The sequence below is a fragment of the Coturnix japonica genome, chromosome 12, assembly GCF_054131305.1.
Source record: "Coturnix japonica strain WE chromosome 12, WE-NBRP24, whole genome shotgun sequence".
Taxonomy (NCBI): domain Eukaryota; kingdom Metazoa; phylum Chordata; class Aves; order Galliformes; family Phasianidae; genus Coturnix; species Coturnix japonica.
In genome coordinates, this window is record NC_140674.1 from 10,330,358 (window position 1) to 10,342,442 (window position 12,085).

General features: G+C 33.7%; 1 protein-coding gene across 5 annotated transcripts in view; it reads right to left on the reverse strand.

Annotated features, from left to right (window-relative positions):
- ATR (ATR checkpoint kinase) overlaps positions 1-12,085 on the reverse strand; it is a 38,055-nt gene that overhangs the window by 8,150 nt on the left and 17,820 nt on the right. For all 5 annotated transcript variants that reach the window (XR_014933197.1, XM_015871457.3, XM_085512964.1 and 2 more), the window contains 16 exons: positions 11,661-11,776; positions 11,171-11,291; positions 10,198-10,335; positions 8,971-9,178; positions 8,346-8,524; positions 7,289-7,453; positions 6,916-7,007; positions 6,251-6,342; positions 5,679-5,856; positions 4,858-5,034; positions 4,321-4,480; positions 3,617-3,796; positions 2,665-2,807; positions 2,169-2,266; positions 1,066-1,298; positions 228-362 (listed from right to left, as the gene is read on the reverse strand). Coding sequence is in view for 4 of the 5 variants with exons in the window: in XM_015871457.3 (XP_015726943.2) it covers positions 228-362; positions 1,066-1,298; positions 2,169-2,266; positions 2,665-2,807; positions 3,617-3,796; positions 4,321-4,480; positions 4,858-5,034; positions 5,679-5,856; positions 6,251-6,342; positions 6,916-7,007; positions 7,289-7,453; positions 8,346-8,524; positions 8,971-9,178; positions 10,198-10,335; positions 11,171-11,291; positions 11,661-11,776 (2,415 nt within the window). In the remaining variant the exon portion in view is untranslated. The remainder of the gene's footprint in view (positions 1-227; positions 363-1,065; positions 1,299-2,168; positions 2,267-2,664; positions 2,808-3,616; positions 3,797-4,320; positions 4,481-4,857; positions 5,035-5,678; positions 5,857-6,250; positions 6,343-6,915; positions 7,008-7,288; positions 7,454-8,345; positions 8,525-8,970; positions 9,179-10,197; positions 10,336-11,170; positions 11,292-11,660; positions 11,777-12,085) is intronic.

The window sequence follows — 12,085 nt, forward strand, 5'->3', positions numbered from 1 at the left end:
TATGAAATGTATTGCTATGTACTTAAAGGACATTCATTTAGAACTATTTTCTACTATTAAAATATTTTTATTAAGAAAAGTTCCCAAAAATCTTTTACCAAGTGACTGCAGCATAACAGAAATTACTCTAATGTGATGTACTGGTTGATGCAAGGTATTGGAAGAAGTTGTTGTGAAACATTTGTGAATAATCCCATTAGATGCATGCATTTATTTATTTTTAGTACCGGCTTGTTGCATAGTTCTAATAGTTTATCCGTAAGGCGTGTTGCATCTCCAATAAATTTTCCTAAGGTCTCCTTCATGTTGATGGCTTTATTTAGAATTTCCTTGCATCTATTGACACGCATAGGGTACGAGGACTGAAAAAAGAGAGAAGTTAAAATTTATGAAACAATTGATTAAAAAGATTCCAGTAATAGCAGTAATGTTTTCTCTACTCACTGCTTGTTATACTGAATACCTTCAAGAGGAAGTTCTCTATGTGAAATCTTGTGCCTGAACTTGCAAATATTCAAGCAAAATACTCTACGTGTGCACACGCTCACATTCTCTTCTCAAACCATTCCCTGGAGACTCACAACATATAGACTAAAATATACAAGAATATGAGCATATCCTGAATATTATTTAGCTAGCTTAACAGAAACAGAATGCTCCATACCTTCTAAATTGCTTTTAAGTTGCTCTATTGCCAGGCACACCTTAGAAATAAGCAATATACTTGCGATATTTTTAAATCAATGTGGAGAGTATTTGATTATAAAACTGGAAGCACTGTTTCAATTTAAAAACAATAAAATCTGTTTTCCACAACTACCCAATTCATCAGCTTTTTGTTATTCAATTTTTCTTCCAGAATAAATCATCCAATTCAGGATACAAGTCAGCAATTCTTACTGTCTAGATTTAATCTGAAATTTCTGAACTTCAGACTGTAATGAACCCTTGTGCTATGACAGCATGATGACCTATTCCATGAAGCTATATTGCAGCAGTTAAAACATTCAATTTGATCTAAATTTCTAAATGCTAATAAAGGTGTAGCTTTACTTATCAGGGCACCTTAGACACAGCAGTCATCATCCACATCGCTTGCTGTGGGTAGGCTAAAAACACCTTAGCAACAATCACCATCAGAACAGCAAAGACTTCATCATGAGAATGGCAGATTCGGGAGATCAACTGAGAAAAAGCTGTCAGAAACTGATAAGGTGCGAGCTGATTTGTGTGCTCTGTAATCACTTTATTTATTTTAGCCAAATCATTTTTCATTTGAACCCGTTCCGAACGACTTGCTGAAAAAAACACAAGACAGAAAGATTTAATCAGTTTTGTCACCTGAAATATCACGTCATTTAAGTCAAGCAAACAGAAACAGATAACTAATTTTCATATGAAAAAAACAAAAACACAAAAGAAATTCTACTATAAAGTTACTTTTAACAGATCAGACAATAATATATACGCCATTTCATTAACCAGCATAACAGGGGGCATGAGTGGAAACAAAATAAACAAGCATAGACAACAGAAATATAGAACAAACAATACTGGAAAAATTCTCCACCCTTAAAATAAAACAAAACCATAACTCAAAAGAATATAAGATGCTCAAATATGAGCATTTATCTTTGAAATATGTCTAAACAGATCTTTGTAGAGAAAACTATCTTAAACAGCAGAAGTAAGACTTTAGCATTGTAAAAGCATCACATATATCATTAACTACTGTTTAAAAATATTCCATTTAAAAAATAAAAAAAAACATAAATACCCAATAAAACACTATAAAGAATTGTATGGGCAAGTAGTCTTGAAACTAAATTACTAATGGTTCTGTTGGATTCCTGAGTGCTTGACATGCTTTAGTTAACACTCAATATCTTTTTGAAAGATTTTCACCTTCACTACATGCAAATGAATCTACAGAGGCTATACATTTAGTTAATAGATATAACAGTTAATAGTTTAGCTTGGATTAACATTTTGAGAAGTGAGGTCTCTTGCTGATGTGAAAGAGGCACAGTCGTCAAACTGCCTGCATATATGGAAGATACGATTTTATTTCTGATAGCTGGCCCATCAGAAATATACTTCACTGCTCTTTCAATCACATATAAAAGCATGATACAGGAAATACAACATGGAAAAAAAAAAAGCTCTACCTTTATCACACTCATATGCTTTTGCTCCAAAGTCCAGCCATAAAGATAGCATTCTTGGCATAGATTGATAGATGAATTGGTTTCCATACTGTAGAGACCTATAATTACATGTTGAAGTCACAATATGTTAGTGATAAATACTAGAAGCAGTACAAATATTATATCCTTATATCCTTAGTTGTTATATATCTTATTCTGGAGTACAAATTTATTTTAAGCATTTTAATGGATCTGCAACAACTAAAAGTTTACAAGTACATACAGTTTATGTTCTACATTAATCAAAACTGCAGATGAAATATTTAACTTACCATCCTACATATTAAGAGAACAATTGCTTAATAAGAAGGCAGAAATAAAATGAATTGTTTATTAAATCAAGTACATAACGTTTTCTTTCACTGCTGCATAAAATTAGGAGTCAGTCTGAGCTGCAGCAAGAACTTATTCCCAAACATGCTTTTTAGGTATAATCATCATCTTTGTGTAGTCTAACCTTCCAAAATGATGAACTATGTATCTAATCAGATCGCCTTGTTTTTCCATCTTATTGTCTGTTACCATTGGCATTAACTTATCATAGTATTTAGCAAGATAAAAATGTCCGTCTTCCCATTCTGGCAACAAAATTGTAACATCCTGTAACAAAAAAGAGTTACTTTGTCAAAGAAACAAATTCTTGAATGAGTTACTTTAGTGCAAAGTATGCTCAGAGAAGTACTAATTGTGCAGAAAACTTTTAATCGTGAATCCAGAATTGGGACCAATAGCTGCTCAACTAGAAATCTATTCTTAAAGCACCTTTTGGACTAAGAGAGAGCAAAGTAGTGTAAACTGTGATGATTTAAGATTCCTCAATAAAATATTTGAAAAAGTAATCAAATTCCTGATCAAGAAAATACTTTGCTTCTTAGAGGTTTGGATAAAGTGAAACTCCAGAATTGCAGAGCATAAATTACAACAAAAACAACTGACACGTCCATTCCCCAACACTAGTTACCTAGGCCAACACAACATAGAGAATGCTGAGCATTAGTGTTTTTATACAGTTCAGCAAAGAACAGTTTTATGTCACTACCAAAAACAGCCATAACAATGACAAACTACACAGCCTTTGTAGAGCAGTCAGCATTTTAGGGAGAAATTCACATTTGTGTGTTCATTAAAAAAAAACACAACAAAAAACCCCACAAACTCCTGTATTCTACTTATTTATTTTTCACTTTAGAGTTATACTGGGTATCCCTGGCTCCTGTATTTGGAATTGTAGATTTTGTCAGATTGATGTTTTATATTTAAATTAATTCAGATAGTTACATCTTTACAAGATTTACACACTGATGTACCACTTCCTCCCAGTAATGCTATGTTTGGTTGACACCATCAAAAGCATAAAAGAGGCGTTATTAAAAACTACCATCCTATTAACACTTAGCATATTGAATTACCTTATACTTTTTCATAACTGCATTACTTTCAAAGTTAGCAGTTTCTTCCATAAATCTACCAACTAGCAGCGTTGCCCGACCATGGATGAGCTGATTTTTGGTATTACATGGTGCTTTATTTTCAGGGAAGCATAACTCCACTCCCTTCTGGAGAACAATAAGTGCTTGGTGAACCTCACCCTAATGGAAAGAGGAAAACATTTTATATAGGTTAAATAAGAGAGAGGTAAAACAACTTACAGTTATTACTAAGGTAAAATTTTGTTCTTGAGTGTTCTAGAACATTCTGCATATGGTTACTGTATGTTTCTATCTTCAAATGCTCCTTATATCTTCTTATCTTTGCATCATTGTCCTGTTTGATCTAGCACAGTAACTGCTCCCATTTCTGCCTCTTTCTAATTAGTAAAAACAATAGAAACTGAAAGTGATTTACTATTAAATTCCTCTAGGTTGCATTGACAGAAGCAGGTAATCCAACCATTTCATATTCAGCTGCCAGAAAAGTCAATGGATAAAGAAAAAAAAGCTGATGAGCAGTTGGATGCCAAAAACTTCTCATGGCTCAACTGCAATCAGAACACGCAGACAGTCCCAGATGATGTATTTTGTCTTACACAGACTGATCACATGCCTTTTCTTTCCACAACTAAAAATTATTTACTTGCATGTAATAAAGTAAATTCAGTTCTTAGTTTGTTTACCTTGGACCAGAGCCACTTTGCTCTTTCTATATAAAGTTCTGAGAGTGTAGATTCCCCAGCATTCAGAAGAGCATTATATGCAGTCTGATGATGACCAGCTTTTCTTGCAACTCTAGCACTCTGGAGCCAGCACTGACCGATAAGCTCGCTGTAATCCTGGCTGCCAAGACATTTTTGTAGAAAATCAACAATTTTAGTCACAAATGCAGCTTTACAATGTCACAGTGTACTGAAACACAAATCCAACTTCATGATAAGCTATATACTACACAGCAACTGTTTCAAATCTTTCTTTAATGTTTCACCTTTTTTTTTGTTGTATTGTTTTTATTTCTCCCTCTTTTCCCTATATTCCTCTTATCTTTCCTACACAAAACACTCTTGCTTACATTTTGAACACAAGCATATGGGAACGTCTGCTTTTGTCTACAAAGTAAATTTCCACAGTTTTATCTTTGCACTTCTGACATGGATACAAAAAGCCAGAACCTGATTGAGAATACAACACAAAGAACAAAGAAACAGTCATGCTTTCACCTTTTACTAAGACTAAGCAAAGCCCTCCTTAGTGCTAAAATAGGTTCTTTTGCTCTGTAAGAATTCTGGGTCATTTCAATACGAGCACACCAATTCAGGGAATCTCTACCATGTTCACCATCGGGTTGCTGAAACATTGGTCCAATACTATGTTCCAACTCACAGAGCATATGCAACCTGTGGTAGTAAAATAAAAGCAAAACAAGTCATTGAAAATTGCTTATACATAGATACACTTGTTTATGTACAAACACAAATATACATACGCACACAAATTTTACACAGGTTTTTCTATTTTCTTTCTAAAAGTATGTTAATTGACTTGTTTCATACAAGGTCCTGCCATAAAGACCCATCTACAGTGCAAAGGAATTACTTTTTAATTAAAATTAAAAATATACAGTAAATATTTATTTAATTAAAAAATCCTACTTCGAAATTGATTAAGAGCTACTTAAAAGGGATGGGTTTCAATTCTTAAAATTCTTGTATATATCAAAAACCATGGTCTTAAGTTAATGAAGTTAATCCCATGGTAGCTACTGGCCTATATGTACTATGTAAAGAATGCAACACAATGATTTATTTTTTTAATTACCCGATGATTACATAAAGTTAATTACTGATTTTTAAAGACTGAAGCCAATATTATTTTTATGAATATTTATTTTTATCAGGGAAAAGAGCAAATTCCCAGTTAAACAAAGGTTGCCAGTTGACTGAGTATGCAAAAGAATGACAGTTAGTATATATTGGTATCATAAACTTGATTGTGTCATTTTTAACAATGAAAATAGAGATACATTATGGAAATTAGAAACCTGATAATGTGTTCATATCCTCGCTGATAGGATCCTCTTTCAAAGCTTGCTGCTGAAAGGGGCACAATTTGTTCTGCTCGAACAACCTTGAGTGTTTCATAAAAATCGACTTCATTTTTCTTCTTGGCTGATAACAATAAATGTCCTAATCTGACACTCCAAGCAGTGGACTTCACATCTTTGTGGAGAAAAAGCCTTTTAAATATCTATTTCTTTAGAATCTTAACCTGAACATGCTGGTTTGTGTTACCATACTAGAAAATATTCAGAGTAACATCTTCTCAAAAATAATTACATAACTTTTAGAAACACAGTAATCCCACCCCACAACTGCAACCCCAAATAAACTTGTAAGAAATTTGCTCTTATACTCACTTCAAATTCCTGTTCAAAGACTATGCAGTCCACAACCAAATAAATTCACAAAAACTAGAAGACAGTCAGGAGCAGCCATCCTCACAGTAAAATCCACAACTGAACAACTGCAATAGCTGCCCTTTGATTTAAAATTAGGCTAACATAAACACTTCCTCACAAATGCAAGAGAGTATTCTTATTTTGATGTAATTTACCTGAAGCCAAATAATTCTCTAGTAAATCCCACTGTGACAGTTTCCAGGCTGCTTCAACTCTATATGTGTTCAATTCAGAAATCCATTCTGACCTATTCAAAGAAAACAACAGAACTAACTTCCATTTCTCCCTTTGCATTATTTCTATTTTATATTAGACATATAGGAAATATTTCTCATATGAATTCTGTTTTGCTTCAAAAGAAGCGAAGGAAGCTTTACTTTTAGTAAAATTCAATAAAAGCAAAGGATATAAACTGATGAAAAAATAAAAACTATACAACAGCATCTCACAAATTCAACTTCCAGGTAGCATACTTAAATTTTATGAGACATTTCAAAAAATTACTATCTTTAAAACTATTTCCCCTATTACACCATGGAACAGCTAAGGAACAAGTAACAAGATATTGAGAAACAGGAGGTTCTGTTCTTTAAAGTACATCTCAATGCTGCATGTGACTCAGATAACGTACTAATATCTGTGAAAGTATTAAAATAAACAACAGACAAAACAGTTAAATCTGTCTAGCTTCACATTGCTAGCTGGTTATGCTTGACCAATCTTAAATGCTCGATAACGCACGAGGATGACTAGCAATAAATAGAATTAATACAATAAATTTGTATTTCTCAATTAAACATTGATTGAATGCTTATATTACCTGTTTGCAAGTACTCCATTCACTTGAGTAATTACAGTAGACAACTGACCAAGGCCTAACATGGACTTCACTACACCATGGTAATGAATAATCTAGAAACAGGAAAAGAAACAAATCTGGACAAAAACATACATCAACTTTTAAACAAAGCCTGTGAATTACAGCATGAACCCAATAAGGGATTTGTTTCAGGTGTTAAATTACTTCCAAATAGTAATACATCTCTCAGCAACTGTCACAGAAACTCTCACTGCCGTATTTTACTTCAACATTCTAAAGAACATTCAAAGACAAAAATACCTCTTGAGTATGTATTAGTCAATCACTGTATTGTGGAAGATTATATAAATATATCAATTTCTCATCTGTTTACCTGATCCGGTTCCAGTTGGATGGCCCTATCATAACAGGCTGTGGCATCCCTTAACAAGCCAATACTTTCATGTTCAAGAATTTGTTCTTTGAGAGATGGTTCCGCTTTCCGTATTGCGCTCACTCCAGCTACTCCATCTGGCTCGTGCATAGCAGCATACAATTTCTTTATTCAAAAAGAGTTGGAAAAGGACATCAAAAACAAGCCCTTAGACAACAAGAAGGTATTCTACATATGGCATGTTCAGAATCACACAGCTTATTGAAAACAGAAGGCAAACTACTCTGTAGGAACTCTTGGTTTGATATTTTCAACATAAACATCAATTTTGATGTCCTTTTTTGTTTTCCTTTTCTTTTCTTTTTATTTTTTTTTGTTAATTCCAAAGATGAGTGCTACTTTTGTCCAAGTGTACTGCAACATCATGGGCTCATACTGAATAAAAACACAATTTTTTTTTTAAAAAAGAGCAAAATAAGTATCCCATTTTTTACATGCTAAAGTTATTTATGAAGCTGCGGATTATTGATGGTGGAAAAGCATCATACTAAACAGTTTAGCAAATTCGAAGTCACTGCAGAATATAAGCAACAGGTTTATCTCTCAAGTTAAAATGCTTCTTAAAATGGTTGGCATCCTTTTGAACATCCTTAGCATTAGCTCTCTCTACTTCATAATAAACCACTTAAGCCTTCTTTCAATTTTTTGTTACTGTAATTATTTTCATTCTTGGCCGTGCTTTCTTTGACAAAAGGCATAGGGCGAACTAAAAGGAATAAAAGCTATGCATTCAGTAACAAGAATAATAAAAGACTAACTATTTTCAAGATTGTACAGTCTTTTATACTCCTTAATTCCTTCTCATACAAAGGAAGAATGCCAAGCAAGGGCAAATGCTACTGCTGAAATAGATCACAAATGTGCTCTTGTGGTTGAAAGCGAGTATATGTACATCTTTTCTTCTTCCCATTTCAAAGAATAATCTGACAAAATTTTACTTGTCTATATATCTATTTTTATTCCAAAATAAAGCAAACACTGAAAGGAACTACAGAACCTGTAGAAATCCAAGATGCTCCTGAATATTTTGTTTCTTCTCTGTGATGAATGACTCAAAATGCATCACAGCCCTTGTGTAAGCCTTAGAACGAAAAGAAGCCACAGCTAGAGTATCTTGAGGTATCAGGTCTAAAAAGCGGGTCACATTCTGATATTCTCCATAGTCCTCGCTTGAAGCTACAAAATAAAATAGTTTTTAGAAGTCTGTCAGTAAGGTCCCATTTTTAAGAATTACCTCATGCATGAGCATTTACTTAATTCATTTCAAAATTTAGTGAGATAAACTGATTAATTTAACACATTATTCTGTCAATAGTAACTTCATTCAAACAATACCACTGAGCTTCCCTGCAAAACAGTATGCAATAAATGAAACTGAACATTTAGAAAGCTACCAAAAAATGAACACTTCATTTTATAATTTCAATGTTTCTTACAATAGATACTCAAAACAATGAAATCACACAGATGTGAGGAAATCAAAATATGACAGTAAGAAATCATAAAGAAGGGTAACACTATAGTAAAAATGCATTCTTACATTGCCATAATGTGAAGTGGAATATCTAGAAGTTTATTTAAAATAGTATTTACATTCTTCAAATAAAATGAGCATCACTTACTTTTTAGGTCACTCCTGTCTTTGCTAGACTTGCTAGTATTTTTCTCAGCAATGAGCATCTGAAACTTATGTCTAGCCCACTGAGTTAGATGATCAAGCATGGAGAACACAGTCTGCGTGCTCAGCTGACTTAGGTCAGATGCACTGTCTTGAAGTCTCCTGCTATACTGGTCATCATGTTTCAGGACAGCCATAATCTCCATATAAACCTACGCAGGCATTAACATAAAAGACAAAAGCACCATAGAGACATGAAAATAGTAGCAAACTGCAACTAACATTAAAAGAAAGCACTAAATATTTTAATTGCATGTTACAAATAAAACCAAAATTATTAAAAACTCTGTTAGCCTTGTGACCTTAAGAAGGAAGAAATGACAAACCAAGAAGCAGTCATCAGAAAATTCTGCATAATGATAAATACATTGAAAAGCATGCCCTTGGATTCAGAAAACATCATGATCACTGGAATTTTAGGTTTCAGAACACAATGAATGCTGCTGCAATTCTGCTGCAAGTACAATACATTACATGTGTATTTTATTTAAGTATATAACATGAAAGATGTGCTTCCTGATCATTTCAGTTGGCAGACAACGAGTTAATAAACATAACAGACACTTACTACTGATTCACTCATTCATACAAGAAAGATTACTACATTCCTAGTTGCATACTTCTACACAGCCAGAATCTTTCAACATAGGTATTTTAATTTCAGAAACCCAAATTAATAGAATATAACTTATATTCTTCGGTCCCTTCAACTTCTGCTAAATCAAACTAAAGGTAAGATTAATTTCTGGATGATACTTGGTGTCCCTATCTCTGGTCTGCTAAAGACATGTATGACTCCTGGCCTGTGTTCATCTTGTAGCAAAGCAAATGTTAAGCGTATACAGGGGGATAGAAAAAATTGCAGGCCTATATTCTCAAAAACAAATGGGTTCAATTAATTCCTTTGTTTCATTGCATTATGTTCCTCTTTATACTGCTCCTGCTCCTGATATTACTGTAATCATAATTAACAACATAGTCACTCTTCTCCTCAGCCCCGCTGAAATAACCACAGAAACAGAAAGAAACCTGTGGAGAACAGTGACCAAAAAAAATTGTTTGATACCAAATAATTTGTCCACAGAGTTCTACAGCAATAGTGCAGAGCTGATCAGTTCTTAGAAAGAACAGTTCCTGAAAGCTCTCATTAGGAACAACTGAGACATCTCACCTCTTGTTGATCCTCCTGACTACATCCCAGCAAAACATAGACAAGGATGTGTGGTAGCAGATAAATCGTCACCTTATAGTCATTCTTCATCATAATACTACAGCAATCGAAAACTTTTCTGGCAAGCTCATGTCGTACCTAAAAAAAATAACAGTATTTCCAAGAAAAGCATAATTACAAATGCCTGAATAATTAATAGGTTCGTATTTGCTAACAAATACAAAATTAATCGATGGAACAAGTTTTAAGATAATAGTCTCCAACAAAAAATTCATCAGACTTAAACCTGCAACAGAGATACCAGATGGTTGTCACTGCATGCATGAATTACTGATACTAAAAAAAAAAAAAAAGGCAAGTATTGCCTACACGTTCCTCATCTTGTACACTAATGAGAACTTGCATTGGTGAAAAAAAACTTTAGACTAAGGGTCTACTATTGTTTTGAGCCTCTCTTCTGCACTTAAGACAAAGGTATGATATTATAAAGACAATCAACTTGCCTTCAATACAGAAAGAAATAAGTTCAGATATTCAACTACTGTGGGCCACTTAGATGTTGGAAAGGGGAAAAGAAAGCAACAAAAACAGATAATTACTTTCTGTGTGCTGGGTCTAGTGAGCTGTGGGGAAGGGAAAGAAATCTTTCAGAGTAACTCAAGGTTCTCCAGAAGCATTTCAGATGCTTTTCAGAGGCGTTTTTAAGTGCCTTCAGCTATACAAAGGTCTGGACAAACTTCCTAGAATTCCGGCTTTCACACTATCCATTAAGTCTGTCCAGTGAAAAACAGAGCTAGGGAAGGAAAGGTGCATCATTACTGTGATGATGTAAGAAGCCTGCAGTACGCACTATCAAAGGCTTCCAGACAAAAGGGACATTTCTCTCACCCATCCCTTACTTTCAGAAACTGAAGTTAGGCTAAAATGTTCTGTTTTGTATATACCAATATATAAAGCAGACTTATTCTCCTACCTTTGTTATAAGGTAACCTGCCCAAGTTGCTGACCATTCTGCAAAATTGTCACCTAATTTGCTTAAGTAAATAGGCTTCTTCATCTTTGACCAATCTATAGCCTTTTGATAACTCTTGTACCTGTAATTTTAAAAGATCTATTTAATAAAGAAATACTTGAACAAATACATAAAGTAAATAATAATAATAAAATAAATAAAACCAACAACAACATCATGCAATTCACTATGACATTTCCCACTAGGAATACTAAAAATTTCCTCTACTAAATTATTTAAGAAAAAAACAACCACAAAACAAATATGCTTCCAGTAGTCAACCTGTTTTTATTCTAGAACATCTAGAAATGAAACAACCTAACATGCTACCAGAACTTCAAAGTATACTTCACAGTGCTATTGAAATCAATCTTAAAACTGGTTTCTGCTTGCAAGAAAAAACATGGTTTTAAAGCTATTATGTAAAGAAATTGTATGAGTTGTACTATACCGTGTATTTAAGTGAGGCTCCAAGATCTCCTGCACATGCTCAGGAAATCTCCTCCACAGCCTGGAGCCTGGGCAGTCACTGTTTGTCTCTCTACAGTCGTAGATAGATAATAACTCCTATAAAGACATAGGTTACATGAATAAGTTAAAATATTTTAACGACAAAAGTAACAAAGAGAACTAGTTTACACACAGAAGTAATGAGATACAAATTACAGAATTTTGTTTATAACTGCAAAACTTTCATCCAGTTTTGGACGAATGTTGTTACTAACCACGGGTTGATTCTAACTATCGATTTCCCAGATTCTCCAATTGGTGTTTGGGCCACATTTATCTCAATTTCTTCATATCTGCCAACAAACACGCCAGTCTGAATCCTTCTGGTGTAGGATCTAATTTAATCTGCTGACCACATCCATTTTC